This window comes from Lemur catta, chromosome 23 (assembly GCF_020740605.2).
Source record: "Lemur catta isolate mLemCat1 chromosome 23, mLemCat1.pri, whole genome shotgun sequence".
NCBI lineage: Eukaryota > Metazoa > Chordata > Mammalia > Primates > Lemuridae > Lemur > Lemur catta.
Genome location: NC_059150.1, coordinates 21,246,450 through 21,270,652, shown reverse-complemented (window position 1 = coordinate 21,270,652; position 24,203 = coordinate 21,246,450). Strand labels below are relative to the sequence as shown.

The 24,203-nt window shown below is 35.0% G+C and overlaps 1 protein-coding gene across 1 annotated transcript in view; it reads right to left on the bottom strand.

Annotated features, from left to right (window-relative positions):
• Nucleotides 1–24,203, bottom strand: part of HMCN1 (hemicentin 1) — a 404,331-nt gene that overhangs the window by 156,113 nt on the left and 224,015 nt on the right. Inside the window, exons 23-35 of the mRNA XM_045536051.1 lie at nt 22,711–22,838; nt 20,918–21,190; nt 18,474–18,569; nt 15,705–15,899; nt 14,527–14,657; nt 14,221–14,368; nt 12,149–12,275; nt 8,598–8,752; nt 5,541–5,819; nt 4,746–5,027; nt 3,916–4,024; nt 2,888–3,057; nt 1,612–1,766 (exon numbers count right to left, since the gene is read on the bottom strand). Of these exons, the coding sequence (XP_045392007.1) occupies nt 1,612–1,766; nt 2,888–3,057; nt 3,916–4,024; nt 4,746–5,027; nt 5,541–5,819; nt 8,598–8,752; nt 12,149–12,275; nt 14,221–14,368; nt 14,527–14,657; nt 15,705–15,899; nt 18,474–18,569; nt 20,918–21,190; nt 22,711–22,838 (2,248 nt within the window). The remainder of the gene's footprint in view (nt 1–1,611; nt 1,767–2,887; nt 3,058–3,915; nt 4,025–4,745; nt 5,028–5,540; nt 5,820–8,597; nt 8,753–12,148; nt 12,276–14,220; nt 14,369–14,526; nt 14,658–15,704; nt 15,900–18,473; nt 18,570–20,917; nt 21,191–22,710; nt 22,839–24,203) is intronic.

Here is a 24,203-nt window from a genome sequence, read left to right as displayed (position 1 = left end):
AAAATGCAAACTTGATCATGTCACACTCCTCTCTTAAAACTCTTCAAAAGCCTCCCATTACCTTAAAGTAAAAATGAAATCATTAACCTTACTTAAGTGCCTCCTTTCCTGTTCTCTAATCTCTAACCACCTCTCCATGGCTGTCTTCCTCAGCCCACTGGCTTGCTTTCGGGTCCTCAAGAGGTGCCATGCTGTTTTACTTTACGCTGTTTGCCCAGGCACATCTTCTCTGCAATACTCTTCTTAGTTCTCTTCCATTGATTCACCCATTTAATCTCTCTATGGTCATCAGAGCTGTGCTCAAAGGCTTTCCCCATAAATTTTCCTCATGCTCAAAGGCTTTCCTCATTATATGTTCTTATACTTCTCTATATTTTCTCCTAAAATCACTCATTATAGTTTGCAATTCTACTTTTGTATGATTATGTGATAAATGTCTGTACTCCATGTAAACAATTGTTTGCCTGCACTATGTTTGAAGGCTACATACTGAATCTTTCATTAGCACCAGGTGTGAGATGAGTTCCACTGGGTTTGGAATAGGAATAATAAATTAACACATATCCTTTACTTCTACTAGGAAAGGAACGTGATACATCTCTCATTATGGAAAACTTACTGCAAGTAAAATTCAAGCCAACATTAGTCAATTAACTTGATACCAGTAGCAAAATCCATTAATTCTGATTTTTAAATGTATAATTTAGATTATCTAGATTTGAAGTCTATATTCTTCCTATATATATTTATCTACTAATTCAACAAATATGTACTGAGATACAGTTTTATGCCAGGGACTATACTCAGTATGAAGGATACAGAAATGAATTTATTCTCAGAGACTGAATCTTTGCCCTCTTAAAGCTTATAAACTAGTTTTAAAAAATGTTTTTCAAGACTTATTTCACTTAGGTTTACGTAAATATGACTTTACTTTAATTTTAGCTTATGGTAAACATATTGGAGATATGTTGGCTTATTACTGATGAAGATTCGTTCATGAGACACAAGTTTTTCAATAGTTAAATCAGGTATAAATCAAAATAATAAAAATACCAAACACTATCATCAAAATCAATACCATGGTTAAGATATTTAGTCTTTATTTAGTTCTATTCTTCAAATCAAAGTATTAAGTTAAATTCTTAAAAATGCTAAGGAAAATATATTGTTTTAATAATTTTTTTGCAGAATCTGTCCAAAATCTACAATTCAGAAATAACAGGTAGGAAGAAGAGAGAGATTTTTTAAAGAACACAAAATTACAGCTAGACAGGAGGAATGAATCCTAGTGTTCTATACCACTGTAGAATGACTATAGTTAACAATAATATATTATATAGTTCTAGATAGCTAGAAGGAAGATTTTGAATGTTCCCAACACAAAGAAATATTTGAGATGATGTATATGCTAATTACCCTGATCTGATCACACTATACATTATATACACTGAAACATCACTATGTACCCCATGAATAAGCACAACTATTATTTGTCAATTAAAAATACAATAAAAGCCCTCCCCCCTCCAAAAAACAAAGAATAATGTGATAGCTCCAGGAAAATCTATGCAGCTTTCTCAATTCATGTTCAGGAATATTTATACTTACTTTGAGGTTTCCTTGGGCAGTGTTCACAGGTTGGTCATCCTTTAGCCAGGTAATGGATGGGTTTGGAATGCCATTGGCTATGCACTGCACAGTGACAGGCTTATATTTCACCACAGCTCTCTCAGAAAGACCTGAGGACTTGATTGTTGGAGGAACTAGATTTCGGGACAGGAGAGAGGGAATGAAAACCATGATCGGGATCAAACACTTAAAAATACATATATGCAAGGAACGGAAACCTTAAAATTTAGAAAAAGAAAATTCCTATTTTAACAAGCAATGAAATAATTTAATCCCATGCATTTAATTTACAATTTTTAGCAATTTTAGAGATTACTTATTTCTTAACTATGGATCTCTAATTCACCAAAGAATAAGTAAAATGTACGAATATTTGTGGTGTTTTGGTGTGTTTCCCCAATCTATAATGACCCACCCTTTTTCTACCTCAGTGAGTCAGGGTGAGTTTCCAGCTGTATTTGAACCACATGACTCTACCCCCAGCAAGGCTGAGTGTAGGTGGGATGGGAACTTGATTTAAGCTGGGTCTGCCAGATTCCGTCCCTCAGGAATTGGAACTGAGACTGAGAAACAGGATTATCTACGTTCCATCATGGGACAGGGGACCCAAAAGCAAAAAAAATAATAGTCTGCAGAGACAAAGGAAGGAAGAAAGAAGTTGACATTCTTAGAAACTTCTTCTTCTGGCTTCCAAATGGCTCTCTAGTGTCTGCTTCCAGGCCCTCCCTTCCCAAGTGCTGCAGGCAAGAGAGATACACAATACCCTGGCAGAGGGTTGCTTCTGTCATTAGATTAATGGTTATAACCCTAATGTGCCGGTTCTGTGAATGCACTTATGTGCGCGGGATCCTCCAGTTACACCCTCAGCTTCCATTGATGAAACTCCTCTATTCACAGACCCTCCTGTTCTGGCTAAACCCTTAGATGCTAACACAACCCCTTCACTTGGAAGTTGCTCCCTGCCTCTTCCAGCTTATTAATATTTGGTCTCATTCCTCAGACCTTGGCATTTTATGTAAAATCCACTTCCTAACATTTAAATTCTGCCCAAATTTATTCATATGATACCTCTCTGTTGAGTCTGTGTCAGCAAAGTGAGTAAAATTTGCCATTATTTGACTCAAATTCCTGTCTTTCATCCTACTTTCCACAACTCAAGGTTTATCCACGTTGTTGAGATACAATCTGAATTAGATAATACAACAATGCATAAATTAATTTAAAATGCAATGCTCCTGTTTCTTCTTCAGCATACCGTGAACAGTCACTTCAAATTCCTTCTTGTGGTCTCCAGCACTGTTGGTTGCCACACACCGATAAAGGCCTGTGTCTGACACTTGAGCCTGAGCAATAATTAGTTTGCGCCCATTTAGTAGAATCTTGAATCCATCCCTTTCATCAATTAGCTGGCCATCCTTCAGCCACCTATAGAGAAGGGCAAAAAGAAGATATATAGATATACTAATATATTCCCTATTGTGTATTTGCCTAATTTCCTACTTGTTTATCCTGCAAAATAAATTGTAAATGGAAAAGAGAAGAAAAAATGAAATCTGGTTTAACTCAGAAGTTGGCATATTGTTGGAACCCAATAACTATGTGTTGAGTTCTTAATTCGTCTACTATTTTAGGCTACAAAAAGAGGCAAATATTACTACTTAAATGTCTAAATAGTACTAACCAGCAAAACATACATAAACTTAAAGCATCTGTAAATAAAACCCTGAAATCATATAGCAGTATATCTTTAACTTTCTTATGAGTTATCACTTTCCATTTTGTTTTATAATCATGTGTGAACATATCTCATTCTCATAGTCAACTAATTATTCCTTTACATATCCCACAGCATCCTTAGAAATGAAAGTTTAAATGTTCAATAAATGCTGTGTAAATGAAAGAAAAAGAAAAAAGAATTGATAAATGTATATATACATTAACTTCCTCTATTTACCTAAGATGTCTGGTATACTTTTATTCAGTAGTTTGTTAAACATTTTAGTGCCTCAGAAAGTCTGACACTAATACTGCCCAACAGACTGCCTCTATGAACTGAAAATGTAATTTATAAGAACATATAATGGGATTCCTCTACTTGAGCAAATTTAGGTGTCCTGTGAGTAGAAATTGCCTTGAATATAGAATATGTCTTTTAAAAGAGGAATATAAAGAATATAATTTTATACAGTCACTTTTTAATGATATAGAACATCTTTTAAGATAGCTCTAAAACATTCAAATCAAAAAGCGGGAGTTATTTAGAAGACATACCAAAACCCTTACATGATAGTCGGTGGGGGAGAGCCTGTCACTTGACATTCTAGCTCCAGTAAGTTATTAACCATCACAATGAAGTACGATGTTTCATCTCCTCCTTCTATGGCTGGTGGCACTAGAAGACAATAGGGATGTAACAATCAAAGCAATGTACACAAGAAAAAAACACAGCAGCACATCAAGCAATACTAAGTAGTAGTGTAGAAGGCTGATAAGTATCATAGTAGTTTGGTACGTGAAGGGAACTTGAAATACATTTTATAATAAACACTTGCCAGGATTAATAAATGTACCTCTGACATATCGTGGATATTCCTCTATCTAGCACTATGGTGCTGCTGATGCCATGTGAATATAAAGTTGATTCATATAATATATTGCTTATTTTCATAAGAACAAGAGAAGGAAACCCTCCAAATGGGGCCATCTATTCAAAAGCCTTCAATTTATATATAAAGACATAGAGACTCAAGGTTGCAAGATGACTTCCCAAGATCCAGAGACTAAGTTTCCTGTTGTCTGGCACAGTGCTCATGACAGAAGACCATGTTGTTGCTCACTTCAATCAGACAGATTTCATAGATGTAAGAATGGATCTACGCACTTGCAAACACCAAGTACACTTATCAAAATCAGTGGAAGATTTGTGTGAGATTCTAGTTCCTTGGACCTCAGTAATAAATCCATCTCTTGGTAATGTGCAATCCAGAGTTGAACAGATAATTATACCTTTTTTTAGATTGTTTGATTATTGCACCAACAAAAAAAATGTATTTAATAAACTAATCAGGTTTTGTAATGACTCTGAGAACCCAGGTAGTGGCATATTTATTTACCCAAGACATCAACTTCGTATTTGATTTCCTTTTCTCCTGCCACACTGGTAGCCACACATATATACTGTCCCCGATCTACTTCTTGGGCACTCATAATTTCAAGTTTCTTCCCACCAGCTTCTATGCGGATGTTGTCATTGGTCATCACGGGTACACTGTCTTTCAACCAGGTGAGATTTGGAGGAGGGTTGCCGGCAGCTTTGCACTCCAGTGTCAGTGAATGATTAATAACTACTTGCTTATTCAAAGGTGTGGCCAAGTCATCCTCAATCATTGGAGGAACTAGGAAGAAAAACAATAATATTTCAGGCAATTCTTTGTGTGGTCACAAGATACATCCTAATGAAATAAAAGGGACATTTTTTTTTCTCATAAAGTTTGACCATAGAAGCTGCCTACATGCTGTTCTCCCTCTAAGCTGTCCAGGAAAAAATTTCTTAGTTCAGCTGATCTGCAACTATTCTAATTATTCTAGAATACTCTACACTGTCTGACTCATAAAGGACAAGCAGTGGAGAAGGATATTAGTCCTAACAACTATTTTCCCTTCTCCATAAGAAACAAATAGCCTAAATGTTCCAAGTACGATGGGCAAAGTTTGGTCAAATGAATGAACCACTTCTTGCTAACCTTAGCTTTTGTAAATATTGTTCCAAATCATGAAACAAATTCTTCCAATTCCCATCCATGCATATTGAAAAAGGCCAAACTCACAAAAGCTGTATTAGTGAACAAATGGAATATGAGAAAGCATAGGCAGAAAAGTATATAATTAAAGCGTATGTTTTTCCTTACCATAGACTTCCACGTGGAATGATTTTTCAGCAGTTCCAGCGACATTGGTTACATGACACGTATATGTTGCTGAATCAGAGACTTGTGCTCGAGGAATATGAAGAAATTGTCCTTTATCAGTATAAAGTGTTTGTGAGCTGGATATCACTGGTTGGCCATCCTTATACCAAGTAATAGCAGGCATTGGAAGTCCCCGTGTTTCACATTCCAGTTTGATTATGCTGTTGATCAATGCTGATACTTCTGCCGTGACATTTCCTCCTTTAATACTAGGTGGAACTACAAAGGATTTCAGAACAAAAACAAGTCTAAGCTTCAGCATCTGCATCAAAATCTTAAATGCTACGGATGTTTAAATAATGCATTTTCTGTGATTTGTCTCCTGATAATTAGCTGTCTGTCTCGTCAAAACAATCTTTATCACCTGCCTTTTGAGTTTCAGATTTCAATAGAAACAGAAAGCCACAGATTCAGTTTCAGTGTCTCATTTTAAGTTCAATAGATCATATTAGAGTAACTAAAAGAGTCATGTTTAACAAACAAAGCAAAACAAAATAAAACCCCACTCAAAGTAGATATAATAAGTTTGAAATCAGCCCAAGGGAGCACAAATGTCAGATGTGGTACGAGTGCCTGCCCTCTCCCCAAGAAGTACCAAAGGTCTAAGTGCTTTCACAATCAGCTACTGGTCATAGCTGTAGAGTCTTTTAGTTTTTGCTTCTTGCTTTTTTTTTGTAACTGCCAAGAGTCTATTCACTCAACTTTACTCATCTAATTGACTGCATGTGTGTCTTCCATGATTCAGCCACCACATGCCTGGCCTCTCACAACACACGAAGACTGTGCTGTTGTAGAAAAAGACTCAAGTAGCTCAATCTCTGCTGTGTATTCTGAACATGGTCATTTGAGGAGTGTGCTATAATTGCAACAATTTAAAAGAAACCAAGTGGCATGTGTCTGAATTTGAGTATCAACATAATTTCAATAATTTTTTAAATTTTAGAATAGAATATTCTCTAGAATGTTTTTCTTATGGGTAGACTAGGATAATGGGTTTTGAAAGGGAGACCACAGAGGTAAAGTACCATTCTTACCACATCATACCAAGGGTACATGCTATCAACATGACATCACTGAGATGTCGACCTTGGTAACCTGGCTAAGGTAGCATTTGCCAGGTTTCTCCACTGTAAAATCACTCTTCCCCAGCTTTTGAAGGGAGTCACTACTCCCAGCCCATACATACGAGGTGAAGAGTTATGTTCTACTTTCATGAGAGAGAAATACCTGCATAATTTATCTGGAATTAATTCTGTATGGAAGATGTGTCTTTTCTCTCCAATTTATATATTTATATATCAATATGGACTCATGAAAACTTATTTTATACTCTGGGTTATAATCCAAAACTACATTATTTATCCAGTTTGGGCCACTGGGAGCTCTTTCAGTCATGCCCATTTAATGTACCATCATTTTATTTATTTTAGAACTTCATTACTTTTTGGCCCCACTACACACTACAAGGTCAGGTTCATCTTGTATATTCAGTGCTCCTGCCCTAGAATGATTTCTCCTAGGAGTCTGGTCCCTTTCAGTGGAGAAGGATGTTAGAAAACAAGATCTGGGTGCTGAGTGAAGTACCTTAATATTTTCTGGTAATCATTCTTAGAACAGGTTCACAATGACAAACATTCACATTTTTCTCCTCAGATATAATTTAAGGCAAGATCTACTATACTGTGAGGTAAGTTTGATGATAGAATCATTTTCCTAAAAAAGAAGTTTACTACAAAGATTGGGGATCAGCCAACAGTGGCTCACAGGCCAGAAGATGCTGAGCTAAGAATAGTTTTTATGTTTTTCAATGGTTGGAAAAAAATCAAAAGAATAATATTCTGTGATATGTAAAAATTATATGAAATTTAAATTTCAGTATCCATAAATAAAGTTTTATTGGGATACAGTTACACTCATCTATTTACATACTGTCTATGGCTGTCACTCAGCAATGGCATCATGAAGTAATTGCAACAGAAACCAAATGTGGTGTTCTCATTGCTCAGCTTACCACAAATTTCAGCAGCACAGTTATAACTTGACAGCATTTCAAGTGCCATGCCTGCTATGATATTTTATTTTATTTGTATTACCAGTACATACTCCACATATTTAAGCAAGAAGAGCAGACTTCAAATATTTCATTTTTAAAGCAGAGCATAGTGTAGATTATTTTGTTATCATATTAAATGGCAAAACATCGTGTTTGTTTTGTAATAACATTGTAGCTTTTCTAAAAGAATAAACACCACTAAACTGAGCAGTCATCACTATGTTCCTAATTTAAAGAAAAGCAACAGGTTGAAAAATCAGAAAATATAAAATGTCTGTGTCTCATCACAGCATAATTTCTTCACAAAAATAAAAAGTCAGAATGAGGCTACAACGAAACTAAGTTTCTGCGTGGCTCATTTGTTAGCCAAGCAAGGAAAGCCATTCACCAATGGTGATTTAAGTCAGGTACGATTGCAGCAGCCAAAGTAATGTGCCCAAATAAAATCAGTTTGTTAAAGAATATTAGCCTTTCAGTAAGAATAATTGCTTGAAGACTTGAGAACCCTGGGAGAAACATCAATAGTAATTTTCTTTCTTTCTTTTTTTTTTTTTTGAGACAGAGTCTCACTCTGTTGCCCAGGCTAGAGTGCCGTGGCGTCTGCCTCCTGAGTAGCTGGTACTACAGGCATGTGCCACCATGCCTGACTATTTTTTTTATTTTTTGTAGAGACAGGGTCTCGCTATGTTGCCCGGCCTTGTCTCAAACTCCTGGCCTCAAGCGATCCTTCTGTCTCAGCCTCCCATAGTGCTGAGATTACAGGCTTGAGCCACTGTGCCTGGTCAAAAAATGTAAAACACATGAAGATAGAATCCTTCTCTTGAGGTAAGTAGCATTCCAAATTATTCAGTATTGAATGAGAAAGCAGTTAACACTGGAGTAAACCCTGCTTTTCAATTTATAATGAGAGTTAAAAATAATAAAAACTATAAAATCACACTTACTATAGATTGTCAGTTTTATATCCTTGGCTTGTTTGCCAGCTGCATTAGACACAGTACATTGATAGCGCCCCTTGTCACTTCTTCGTGCATTCTTTAGATGTAAAACTTGTCCTCTGTCTAGAAGTTTAATATTAGGATCTCCCAAAAATAAAGGCCTAGAAATGAAAAAATTTTATCCCGTGGGTATAGTTTTATTTTTCCATGTTTCCTCTCTTATTAATCACACCAAAACTCAAAGCAATATAAGGTTAAAAATATGAATGAAAGCTGGCTAAAAAAACACAATGGTAATATACGTAACCTAAACTTATGTACCCCCATAATATGCTGAAATAATAAAAAAAAAGAAGCTAGAGAAAAAAAATACAATAATAATATTAGTACTCCTATTCAGAAAAATGAAGTTATTAAACCACCTTATTAATGGAAGTTAGATAATTATCACTTTGAAATTAAACGTTTCTCCATTTCAAACTTAAATTGTTTAATAATATTGACAGAAATCCAGTAGTGTCATTATTTGTTTTATTCATTTGTCCATTCTTACTCTTTTTTTTTAGTGTTTTTTTTTTATTTTTTAGTTTGCACAGCCAAAATTTCTACCATCATCTGGAAAAGAAAAACTAAGAGTTTAATATTGCCACATTGATACTTCAGGCCAAGCAATATTATTTTAAACCAATATCATTATAATATCTGGAAAAGTATTCACAATCGTATTAATAGTTATTATTTACTAGAGGCAATGATTATGCCAACTTCTCTAAAAAGTAGGTACTGTAATAAATGTGAATGCTTATATAATCATAAGTATTGAAGATATTTATGCCAAAAGAATCTCATATGTGGTTGTCGAGAAAGTCTTTTTCTACTATACCGAGACATTTACTGACTACTGTGACATGCTCAATTTAAGTAACTGGCGTCAGCTTTAATATTTGAAGCATCATGGTTATTAAAGTCTATGACATCTCAAAAATCATACCTTTAAAATCCATTAATCTTCTTTCAGGAAGACCCATAGCCAGTTTTTTTTAAAGTTGCAGTGACTTAGCCACATAATGAATAATTAGATACACTGCCACATCAATAAGCCACTAGTCAAACTACACAATTAAATGGAAAACACATTTAATTTTCTATGGTAGCATCCTTTACTATTTCTTAATATGACTAACACTTTGTATAAAGCTCTCCAAAGCTAAGCGTTTTATAAAGTACCTTAATTTAATACATTTTAAGTTTTAAAGGAAGTAAATATTTGATAATGTTACTCAAATTTAAGTAACGTTGAAACTTTTGATTGTTAATTATGCAAGGAACATAAAAATTTAAATCAAAAAGTAAACATTATAATAGGAAAAATTCTCCTTGGTCTATTACCCCTAATGTGAGTCTTTTGGACTTCTTACCAATATCACTATTATCTGTATTCCTTCACATGTTTTGCTAAACGTTTTTACTTATAAATATATCCCCAAAGAAATCTAAAGCTCTAATATAGAAATGGTATGTTATCATTCTGCTTTTATTTTCACTCTACAACAGCTATGGAACTATTATTGCTACGCATAGCTTGATCTTACTCTTTTTAATTTAATTACTGCACCGTGTTTTGTAATATACCATGAGTTATCTATTTTCCTAATGTTGGCTTTAATCAGTTTTTGCTTTGTTGCTGTCGTTATCTTTCAGTGACTATCATTATACAAGGTTCCCTGCAGACATGCATGACTGCTTCCCTCTCCTGGATACTGAAAGTGTAATTACTATATCATAGTCTATGAGCACGGGAGTTTTAATAGATAACAAATTGGCTTTCAGGGTACTAATTTACATTCTCCCCATCGAAGTACTATATCCTGATTGCCCACACTCTAGCCAACACTTGATATTTTCAAACCTTTACTTTCTTTTTGCCAATATGACTTGTGAAGAACAAAATTCAGTATGCTTCTTACCTAACTATATTTTTAATTGCCTATTCATAGCCTCCATACATTTTTCTATGTTGCTTTTGTCTTCGTTATTAATTTGTAGAAAGTTTGATACAATCCTTTATTTCACACACCGTAAATCTTAACTCTTTGCTACTTAGGGCTTAGCTACCTGCTCTCAGAAACTGTAATAATACATGAACTGTGACCACAGTTCACATGAACTGTGAAAAATAAGTTCTCACAACCAACATGGGTCACCATAGCCATTTTAGTGTGGGCAAACCTCAATAGCCCTTTAGACTTGCAGCCTGAGAAACATCTGCTTGTTCTTCTATGGTTCCTTTTTGCCCACACATAGAACTAATTAAAGTATTCATCTTGCTGTCATAGACACACTTTCCTTTTTAAAAAGTCAGTTCCACATAAAGACAAAATTATCTCTGCGTTTAGATCTTTCATTTTTCACTGTTGGCCTTTGAACAGAGGATATTAAGCATACAGGTATCTCCAAGTTATGGACAAAATACATTCCCGAGAATATCTTTAGGTTGGATTTGTAAGTAACTCGGATCCCTAATGAACAGCCCATATATGGTAATAATAATAATAATGATAATATCAATACTATAATGGCTCATATGTAGTAATAATACAGTGTAATACTGTAATAATAGTAATAATAATAACCTTGCACTATAATAATAAGTTACAAAAAAATATGGTGCTCTTTCTTTGAATTCAAACCAACAGAACATAAAAACAAACTTATGCAAAACGTTTAGATAGGAGATAGGAGAAATTTCAAAAAACAATATTAACGGTTAACACTCACCTAATGTTGCATCAATGCTAGGCTAAATGTTACGCTTAATTTGATCTTCTAACCAACCAATGATAACCTTTCCATTTCAGTAAGTAATCCACTACATTGCTTAGCAATAACTGATGCTTTCATTAGAGCACTGCCTTTCACACATTTCATTATTCTCACTTTATCCCTTATAATTGTTCCAACAGTCCAGAGACTGAAGCCTAATGCTTTCCCAGTGAATGATGGCATCTGGTCTTTCTAATTATTTCTACTTTCGTTTCCACTGTAATCACTTTCCTTTTCACTGCAGGCTCACCTGGACTTGCAGTGGACTTTGGCTTTGGAGGCACAGTCACAAGGGTAAACACAGACTCACAAAGTCAAATAAAAAGTTAAGAAGACAGTATTATGCTCAGCATAAACAATGAGACCAGCCGCTGGCCTACAGACGCTGCGCCAATGGACTGCTTACACCACGTGGGTTCGTTTACACGCACAGAACAAACTAGCTCTTGAATCATTAATTTAATTATTTAATTATAAGTTATTTTTATGGGGAACCTCAGGAGCCTATTTGTAAGTACTGAACACCGTAAGTTGGGTCATTCATACGCAGGGACTACCTATATGTTAAATTTGACTTCCTCCAGGTTTCTAAAATAAATTCCCAACAAAGCCTTGTAATTCATAAGAATGAAAGACTTTAAGACCATTCTTTGAGCAATATTGTTTTCTTTATGCTTTATACATCTATTTCCTATCAGTTGGATCCTAGCAAAAAATACAGAAAAGATACTTACTTGCCATCTTTGAACCACTGAATGACAGGAAAGGGAGTGCCTTTGGCCTGGCATTCAAGGCTGGTGTCATGGTTAAGGACAACTGAGACTTCATTTGGGGAGTTGGCACCTATTATGGTAGGTGGAACTTGAACAAAGACATTTTATCATGAGAATCTATGACTTAGCAAAAAGAGTGAGGGGAGGGGAAGCAAATAAACAATGAGTTCTATAGTATTGCAACAAGATATTAGTGTTAAAAATAAAATATCACACAATAATCCCTTTTCATATCATATCTGTGTACCCAAATGTTAGATTGAAATATAGAAACATATTCATAAAAAGATTTGCTAGCAGAACAATTACCTGCCAGAATTATAATAGCAGAGGATTTGTTTTCAGGCATATGAAACTCATGTGCAAAAGTAGTTTAGAATGTAAGTGAGCAGCAAAGCTCATATAATGTAATTTACTATTGCTACATATTTGAGATAATGAATGACATAATCAACATTAATCTTATAATGTTCAAATTCCACACAACATACTGCTATGCTGATTGAAGTACACTATTTCCTTTTAAAGGACTCCTATGGCAAAACTGGTATGATGAGATTTCACATGAAAAATAATGTGCTAGTTTTATTCTTGGAATTATCAAGAATATTAAAGAGCTCCTATACACTTCCCTGACCATCTAGTCTTCCCATTTCACCCCATGTTAAGGTATTTGGTCTTCATCTTCAGACGAATGACCAGCCACTAAAGGATTTCAGTAGGAGAGGGATGTGGTGTGATCACATTTGTGTTTTAAGACCATCTGGGCTGCTGAGTGAAGAATGGATTCAAATCGTAAAAAGGGGATGCAGGTGAGCAGTTAGAGGGCTACTACATTAATTCAACTTATAAATGATGAATACACTTTCACAGTGGAATGGAAAGAAGTAGATAACTTAACACAGAATTAGGAAGTAGACATAACAGCATATAGCTGGATTTAAAGAGTTGGAAAGATGGAAGAAGCAAGTGGATGGATGGAAGTCCTGGTCACTATGATGGGGGTCACTGAAGGCAACCAGAATGGACATTCACTGGGACCTTTATGTTTGATACATGACTAAGATATTCAAGTAAAGATACCATGGAGAAGATTAAACATCTATCTCTACAGTTTAGAGAAGTCTGAACTGGAGATAAAAATTTGGGAGTCCCCAGCACACAGATGGAATTCAAAGTCTTGTGAGTAAATGAGTGCCAAGAAAAATCATGCCAATGAAACAAATGAAGGAAAGATTACTTAATGTGTTTCTACAGCCCACACTTAAATATAATAATGGTAATTTGGGGGAGAGAAAATTTCAGGCTTTGCGAATACTAATGAGAGAAATCATTTTATGACCTCATTTGCACTCCAGACTTACAAATTCTATGCCCATTGTGAGAAGCAAAATATTGAAAATAGGCAAAGTCATTTTATCACAAAGTGAACTTTAAATGACAGATATAATTTTACAGACTTATAAAATTTCAAACTTATGGTTATCATCAAAAAATTTCACATCCCAATTAATTACAGCTGCTACCTGGTCTCAGAATTCTCTCCCCTTGATTAGAATTAGGACTGACTCAGTTACAAGAATTAATTAGATGCAAGGGAAGGTGGATTTGTTACCTCCTCCAGTTCAAGTACATCCTAGGAGCTTCAGGACATGTGCCCAGCATGGATGTTATACTCTGCGTTGCCCTGTTTAGCTACTTGCCTGAAAATTTCCAGCCCAGCAAACTGGGAAAATTGACAAGCGTAAGAGTTTCCTGTTTTGCCCAAGATAGTACCATTTTTGAGTATTTGATACTTTGGTGTGTAAGAATACGAGGCATCTCTGTATTATAAATAATAAATATCTTCAAACTTTCAATATCATATGGTTCTGGTTAACTAATACTAAAGGTAAAAACAATGACAGAGTGAAACGAATGGTATTTTTTCTATCAATTTATTTTTATCCCTACTTTTACATACAGTTAGTTCTATACTGTGGAAGACATGCATCTGAGTTGTAAGTTCTTTTCTCAAAGAATGTTTTCCTTACCTAGCACATCGATGTGAAAGGACTTCTGGGAAGCACCTGCTATGTTAGTTGCTTTGCAGTGGTATCTTCCTGCATCCTCTGGAGTGGCTGTGAAGAGCTTTAGTATCTTCCCATTGCTCACAATCTGAATAGCGCTGTTTTCAGTCACCTACAAGGGACAAAATGGGTTATTTCCAATCCTAACAAAGTGCATAATTATAAATTGAACTAAATGTTCATATTGTTATTAATAAGCAATTCACATCAGAATAATTCATTTCGGATGCAGAGGCAAGGGATTATACATATTTGGAAGTCTTCATTTACCTGGACATCATCTTTATACCACGTAATGGTGGGAGATGGAGTACCTTCCACTTCACAGAAGAGACTGGTCGGCTGATTTGCCATCACCGACATGTTTGTTACTTGTTCTTTATCTTTAATCACTGGAGGAACTGCAAAAGCAAAGGTGTCATGGCTAGACCGTTTTATAACAAATATTATTTATAAAGTTTCTTTATAAAGGCCTTTAGAAAGTGAAGTCTGAGATATTGATGGCTAGCAAAGCTAGTCATATTTAAGCATATATTTTATTATAAAATGAAAAGTCTTGATCGATTTATTTATAAGTAACAACGCTTATTGAATTTTTACTTTATTATTTCAAAGTTTTAAATTTAGGATGAAATTCAGATAAATTTAAGGGAGAACATATTTATTCCCCATATCATCCAAAATACAAGTTGCTACAATCTTAAGTGGGACTTCACTACTTTGCTAATAGGAGTGAATATTGCCCAGTATCTATGGAAGCCAATATTCATCAAATTTTAAAATGTACATACCCTTTTACTCATGCAAAATGACACATGTACAAGATTTTCATGTACTGAAGGCTCACTTACAATAGAAAACAACTGTTAAATATCTAAATCCTCATCATCAATAGAGGAAGGTTAAATAAACCATGTGTAACCATACAGTGGAATGCTATACAGTTAGGGATATTGAATAATCTCTAAGCTAGGTTGTTTAGTATAGACAAAGTGCAGAGTAATGGGTATAATGTCTACTACATGTTGTACTTTTTATAAGTAAAAGAGGATAAAATTGTATACATTCATATTTCCTTGTTTACGCATAAAATATCTCTGTTAAGATACACACACACACACACACACACACACACGTGTACATATACATGCAAAACTGGTAACTTTCCTGGCTTTTAGAGAGGATAGTAGATGGCTCAGCTCAGGGTCAGGATATTTTTACTATGTATTTTTTTCCACCATTTGAATTTTGAATGATGTAAAGTCACAATAAAAAAAATACATAAAATTTTAAGTAAAAAAAATGAAATAAGATCATCAGTTTTCTCTTTGTTAACATAGCTATTCACATTAATATTAATATTACATTGAGAGAATAATTTAAATATGTAAGGATTGATAACTGTTACATATTCAGTGATATGATTTTAGCATTTTATCTATACATACCATGGACTTTGAGGTTATATTTTCTTTCTGTGGTTCCAGCTTCATTGACGGCCACACAGATGTACTCCCCATTGTCATATGGTGTAACAGAGGCAATATCCAACAATGTGCCATCTTCTAAGATAGAAATCCCAGGCTCTCGGCCTGTCAATTCTCTACCATTGCGTAACCATTTGATGGTTGGTTTAGGGGTACCTAAATAAGAAATGACTGTCTTGTGATACTTTACAACAAAATTAAAAATCATTATTAAATGCCAAATATATCAAGGAGAAATAAGATTTTTGTTATGACTCTAATTTATACTCTTACAATACTATGCTACTTTCAAGATATTTCTCCTGGCATGGAAATTTGAAGAAAGTATGGTGGTTAATGTCTTTAATTCTTGATCAGTCTTAAGAGATCTATGGTCTCTACTGTAAAGTTTGAATGAAGTCGTTTTTATCAAAACATTAGGATGATAGTAAACAAAGTATTTTCCTGGTGAGTTCACAGTGATTAGCAGGAAAAAAAACTGTATTAATCTTGTTGACTAGATATGGGAAGAGTTTGGGGGTGAACTAAAGACAGTGCAAAAATAAGATATGTCACAAAAATATAACATTTGAAGATTGCCCAACCAAATAGAGTACATAAGTGACGTGCAGAAATGATGTTTTATAATTCACTTTTTAAAGAGGCCTGATATAGTAGAGATGAGGAAATTCTACTATCCATACATCTTTTGGAGATTTCATTCTGTTAAACAAAGAACAATAGCTCAATTCCTGAAAAGACAGTAGAGAAAGCAGTGAGCAGAATTGCTTTTCTGGATATATTTATGACCAAGAGAGTGAATGGAAGTGATGTGCTCATGGGAAAAAAATAATAAAAACTATCTGAGAATGTATAATAGAGCCAAAAGGAATATTGGAAACAGACAAACATTAGCTTTATATTAAGAATGTATTGATTAGCTAACAACGTGCCAGGCTCTATTCTAAGCACTTTAAAAATTTACTTATTCTCTATAAAGTTAAAAAGAAAACAGATTAAATAAAATCATATGATTACATAAGACATGGTTAATAATCCTGTACTGAAGGATAATAAAAATGTTAAAAGATGGACATATAATCCAGGATAAATACAAAAGAATGACAGAAATACATAGAATGTGTCATTGAGGTGACACTCAAATTGAGTTAAAGACTTATAAAGTGACTATGAAAGTTATACTTATGGAAAAAATAAAAGATTGGCCTATTTACTTGTGCTCATAGTAAAATACTGACTTATGAGGAAGAGAAGGTAAACTGATGAACTCCAGTTTCCTGTCCATGTTATCAAGAAAAAAAAGGCATTATAATCATTTCCTTACATCCCACTCATTACTTTATGGACTTCAGTCAGACTTATTAATTACTATTTGTTGACGTAATAAATAAAAAAGTAAATGAAAAAATAAACGAAAGTAGTTGCATGATCTTTAATTTATAAATGGTAGAATGACCATGGTCAAAATGAAATTCATACAGAAGATAATTAAAAGGTACTTAGCTACTTTAAATTAACTCAGGCATTATATTCCAGGCGAAAATGAGGAGCTGGGAAGAGATGATTTTTCAAAGTGGAAAGGGTAAGTCAAGACAAAGAAGCCATCCTGGGAGTGAGGGATCCAGTGGAGAACAGGAGCAATGGTGCCACTGGGAGCATCCACGATGGTGAGTACCCACGATGGTGAGCACCCACCATGCTTACCTAAACTTACACTCTTCCAAAGAAGGGTTCCTCTCCAGGCCTTGCCTCCCTAATTCTCATTGGCTCTGGGAACAGTTACTGATAATTCTTTAGATATCTGAAAAGCTTATTAAAGTTACCATCCTTTTAACATTGGTAGAATACAGAGTAATCGCTGGTGACCAGCTACTGTTGAGAGACACAAAAGCTTGCTACAGAAACAGACACAGCGTGGGGACCTTCAATTGCTGCTGCAGCCAGAAACAAGTGCTAAGAAGCACATGTTGGAGCACAAATGGTACCAGCCACCTGGAGCCCTCCAGGAGATTATGGAAAGACTACTGCTTGGACTTTGCCAGAACGGCTACAAATCGGGTGTGAATCACTGCAGATGAATGTATACATGAAAGAGAGGATGTTCTTAATCACCTACTTGGCATCCGTGGTAAAAGTAAGAGTGACAATGCCTCTTTCACACACCCCCAAGACAGATAATAGCAACCTCTTTTCAGGAAACATGGTAGGATAGAAAGCCCAGAAATTCAAGAAGAAGAGCCTGGATAAAGCTACAAGAGACAAGTTATAACCTGGCCCAAGAATTACTAGTTGAGAGTGGATCTAGGAAAAGAGTTTTTAGAAGTGTCCAGAACAAACAAGGGGATAGTTCTAATTTATACCTCTGACTGACTGAGATAAATCTGGAATGTTTTGAATAGCTCTAGCTTTCACATTTTAAAAAGAAACCATGCCAAAAAAAGAATGAAATAAGAAGTAGGAGGAAAGACATGAAGTACATGGAAAACATAGTAGATTAGGCAAGTTTGAAAGAATGGAAGGTCTTTCCATGGAAGGAAATAAAATAGCTGGGAAGGAAAAATGCCTATTCAAAGAGCTGGTATTTGAAAGAGGGGTTAATTTCTATTATGCTCAAATGTTATAACAAGGACTGATAAGTGGAATTTTATAAAGATGATATTTGGGGTTTAATATAGAATTCTAGAACAATATAACATTATGCTGAGTATTACATCTCTGAGTATTACACACCTTTTGCAGGACATGGAAATGCAATGCGTTGACTGACCACTCTTTCTTGAAATGGAGTATTATAGGGAGGTTCTAGATCTTCCACTGTAGGTGGTTCTATTGGAAAAATAAATGCTTTATCATAAGCTTTCCATGGGCAATCTTAAATACTCCTGAGGCATCAAAAAACACCTGCATTGATGAATTGCTATTTCTCCTGATTCTTCTTTTAAATATGATTTATAGTTCCAGTTGTTTGACATTTCTACCCTAGATGTAGCCCAGGGCCTTAAAGTCAAAATTCCCCACCCAAAATTCATTATTTCATGCTTCCCACGATCCTGTTCTGTTTCTCTTACTCCTTCAGATAAGGCATTATAGTCCACCCACTAATTTTTCTTTCTCTCTTCCTTCTGATTTCCACATCCAGGCAATCACATAGTATCATCTACGTTCACATATCTGTATATTCCTCCCTAACCTTAAGGTCATTGCTTATTTCCAACCCTTATTTTTTCTTACCAGAACTATTTCAATAGACTTCTTATTGGGATCCTTTTCTCAAACACGTTTGCCTTTGGATTGATATTCTACATAGCCCCCAGAATACTGTCTCTGAAACACAAATCTCATCATTGAGTTCTCTAATTAAAATCATTACTTGTACTCATTTTGTCTTTTGGATAAGTTTCAGACCTGTATTTTCTCCAGTGCACCCTATTAGTACGTACTGTCTCTCTGAACAGCCTCACCATCCATTCATTTCACAAAGAAATTGGGAGTCATTCTTGAGACCACCATCTCCTTGACTCCCCAAATCCAATCCATCAACATGTTCTGAGGATTTCCTCTCCCATTTGTTTTTTTAGTCCATTCCCTTCTCTCCTCCATTCCAACTACCATCATCTTTTGCCTGAGCTACTGAAATAGTCTACAGCAATTACCCCTAACCTTCTGTAGCAAAATGATTCTCTCCTAAAAGAGTGATCTTTCAGAATCCCAAATCAGCCATATCAGTTTCCATTTATAACTCCTCAAAGTCATTTCATTGCATTTAGAATAAAGTACAAACTAATTCATCTGGTTTCCTAGGTTTTGGATAATCTGACCCATGATTATGTCTCCAGCTTCATCACACATTGCTCAGCCCTCAGTCTGGATGGAATGCAGCCAGCTGGCCTTGATTGATTGATTTACCCGTGTCTCCAATATATTACATGCCCTCCTCTTCACATTCTGTGTCCTTATCCTGGAAGCTTCTCTCCACCTTCTTCTGTAAAGGCTGCCCCTCACTTCTTCACCCCCTTCAACTCTCAACTGACATGTACCCACCCCAGAGAAGCCACCTCTGATTTTTCTTTCTGTTAAAATCTCATACAGATTCTTCTACCATTTCATGATGGCACTAACCAGTGTGTAATTAAAGTACTTGTGAGATTATTTTATAAATGACTATACTTTCCATTCAGCAATAAACATAAGCAACCAGTAAAGTCTGTCAAATGAATGAATGAATGAATAGGACAACCTTTCCATTAATGTTTTGTCCAACCATCCAAAAAGAATTTCAGTATGCCAGGTACCTTAATACTGTACCAATATTAGTACAGTATTAATACTAATAGTACAGTAGTAAGTATTATTTAAGACTATATTGAATATTATACTAAGTACTATACCTGCTTATCTTTTATTCTTGTCTTTTTACTAGTATTCCCTCTGACAGGAATGCTCTACCTACTCATTTCCATGTGGCTGGTTCTTCCCAGTCCACAGGATCTCACTGTTAAATATCACTGCTTTAGTGAAGTCCTGCCTGATAATCCAATCTAAAGTAGCCAACTGCCAGGACCATCATCCTATTTTAACTTTCTACACAGCACTTCTCACAATCTGTATTTCTTGTTTATGTGTTTGCTTGCTTTCCATCCGTTCACACTAGAACAGCTCCTGAAAGTAAGTATTCTTTGTCACTGCTTTCTCACCACTACCTAAAGCATGACAGACACCTGGCAGGAGCTCAGTAAATACTTGTTGCTTGAAGGAATAAATACTGATCTGTACAACTTCAAAATAAGGTCAACGTCAATGGTGGTGTAGCAGACCTAGATTTCCCAGGGATCTCTTTGGAGCAAACCCCACCACTGTGAGGTGAAACTCTGCTCCACATCACTCTGTCCACAATTTCTCCCAAACCAAAAATAGTGCTTGGGGCACAATCTAGGATTGTTCATCCATGGCAACGTCATTTTCAAAAGTGAACATACAAAAATGGATGCAGGTTTAATAATAGTATAGTTTCATTTCTTTCTGGATTGATTCTCCTTTCAAAGTTAAAGAGTCTCAAAAGTTATATAAAAATCTTCCTAAAGTGATTTAAGATTATCCAAGACTATTCTATATAGACTCCAGGGGTTCCCCCCCTACACCCCACCATACATATATTTTACTATGCCAAACATTACCTTGGACATGGAGTGTTATCTTCGTTTCATCACTGCCTGCTATGTTAGTAGCAACACATGTATAGATGCCAGCATCTAAGGGCATGGCTTGGCGGATGCTTAAAGTTCCATCTGGATTGCTAACATGCTGCACTCCATCAACCAGCATGGTGCTTCCATTTTTAAACCAGGTGATTACAGGAAGAGGTGTCCCTTGAACATTACATGGAATATCCACTCTTTGACCAACTTGGACTTTCATATGTTTAGGGCCACGCTGAATCTTTGGAGGAACTAGAAATAAGAATTGAGTATTAATAATAATCCAATTTTTCAAAATTCCTTCCTTTCCTCCAAATGAGAGCTCTTTACCAACAGGCAGCATGGAAAAGTGGAACAATCTCAAGATCTGAACCTGGGTTTGGACCATTTCCTAGATGTGTGATCTAGGGCAAGCCAGGGAACTTCCTGAGGCCTGTTTCTTGATAATCCAGACAAAATAACCTACAATACCAGTGCATTGCAAGGATTATAGGAAAAAATAAATATAAAACTCTTAGTTCCAAACTTGAGGAATAGCAAGCATTTAAAAATGTCAGATTTCCTTTAATTTATAAATAATTTAAGGGTTTTAGACTCTCTTAAAAGGCAATCCAGATAACTTCTATAATATAGAAAAACAAAAAGCATTTCTCTCCATGTACTCAGTTTTTATGCTTTGTAGAAGGATTAGTCAGACAATAAGAAAAGTTTCTCATAAAAGCCTTTGCTAATTTCAGAGAAGAAAATCACATAAAGCATCTATCATAGAGACTGTACCATAGAGCCTTTATCCATCTTCCTTTAGAAATTTAAAAGAGGTAATTTATCAAAACACTGGCACGAGATTCTTGGTATCCGCATATGGGCACTGTGTACTGTAGAACTGAGTTGAACCATAAGGATATAATCAGAATTTACGTATCATACGTCCCTAAAAAGCCTCATTTCCCTATCTTTTTTCTTTAACTTAATATTTAATGAACATTCTCTAAAGGTTGTCACTCACAATCTATAATTGCTATTAATAGTAATATTATCATCATTTTATGAACAAGAAAACTAAAACCAAGAAAGGTTAAGTAATATGTTTAATGCCTTAGAGCTAGTAAATGACAGAACTCTCATCTGATTTCAAACCCCACGGTCAATAGGACACAATTATACTGATTGATCTGAGAATGAAATCAGATCAATACCGTCTGGAATTTTTCTTATGATATTTGAATATCTGTCAACTAAAGCAATGCCTGGGTTAGAGTATGCACTCGGTGTGTTGAATGAATAAATCATTGGACAGACTGTAGTAAATTGGAAGTATAAAGCAGACTAACTGGAGAGGTGTAAATTAGTCAATGAATCCTAGGGAGCAGACTTTTTTCAATTGCTGAGCTCTTTAAATATTGAAAATGACCATTTAAATACTATTACATTCTTCTTTGAGATTTCATATTAGCTTCTACAAAATGCCACCAGTTTAAACACACAATTTTTTCTACTGTATATCAAGAGTCACAAGTGACTATGAACAACTAGAAAAACTGAGATTCAAAATTTAATAGTTTGTTTGAAAAAGGAAAACAAGGAAGGATGTTTATAGACAGCAGATAAGCTTTTCAGAGTAAATAAAAAAATCACAAGTCTCATATTTTTAAAATATTTGTTCTATAATCCTTCTACATATAATTTGCAGGTTAACTGTCAAAGAAACTGGGATTATGAATTTCCCTGTGACTATTCATAGGCTTATCATGTGCCTTTATTTCAAAACTCACCATGGACATTTAATTTAACAGACTGAGTCACATTCCCAGCAATATTGGTGGCAACACAAAGATACATCCCACTGTCTGAAATCCGGGTCTCACTGATCTTCATTGAACCAGAAGGGAGGAACATGTGTCTGCAAGAAAGAAACCAGATAGAATACCAAAGAACATGAGGATTTAAACATCCCCTATGTAGCTGCACTTCAGTGTGAAATTACTACACTCCAATTAGTTTTTGCAAACATTCTACCGTCTGCAATCCATATACATACACCTTAAAAGTCACGAATTTTCATATTTACCTTGTATATTCAGTATAAATGCTCTTGCAAACACAAAATTAGTCTACTTTTATCTTTCAATCCAACCTAATGGTCCAAAATCATTAAATAATTGTATATCTCTTCACTAAGTTGCAGCTATACAAAGAAAATATATATTTTAGTAAACCTTGAATTTATTTTGGACATTTTATTTTTTTCTACAATATTTCAAAAAATATTTAGTGTGTTAAAATAAAGGCAAAAGAAGGTACCTCTGTTCTCAAACATATTTTGAATATATTCCTCCTATCAGATAATAATGTAGTCAGATGAACTAGACACACATATAAAGATGTAATTACATTAAATTATGTTAAAATAGTTTTTTGGGGGGGATGGAAGCTAGATAGACCTACCTCATCAAAGCTCTTATAAAGCCAAGTCAAACAAAGTATGCTATTGGCTCAGAAACACGCAAATGGATAAACAGTTAAGGACAGAGACCTCCAAAAAGCCTTAAGTGTGTATGAGAACTCAACGTGTAATGTGCAATATCACAGGTGATATTACAAAAAGTTAGGGAAGAAGACTTACACAATCACTGACTGACTATTCAAAATGACATTGGGCAACTGGGTTTCCAAATGGGAAAAATAAGTGAAATTAGAGCACTACTTAATGTTATATTACAAAATAAAAATTCATGTAGATCAGAGCCCAAAATATGAAAAACAAAACTTAAAATATTGGAATAAAACATTGGTGGTTATGTTTATAATCTGTTTCATGTTAAGAAGACACAAAAAGTACAAATCTGAAAAAAAATAGATTAATACATTGTGCTGCTTAAGAATTTGAAACTTCCGTACAACCAGAGACATCATACATAAATAAACTTAAAACTCCAGCAATAGGCTTAGAGAAGATATTTTCAACACATACAACAGACGAAAGATTGTTATCAAGAACAAAGACCAAAGATCTACATTCAATAAGAAAAAGACAAGTCACCAGGACACTGTGCAGCAGATTTACAGCTAATTCCCCAGTATCACAAGTGGCCAACAAACATAAAATGTTCCCAGCTCACTTGAAGTCAGTCACATGAAAATTAAAATAATTCCAAGGTACTATTTCATACCCATTGACTGGCAAAAATTTTTAAGTCAGTCCATACCATGCATTGATTAGAACATGGAAACAGGTACACCTGTATTCTGTTGGTGGATGGGTAAA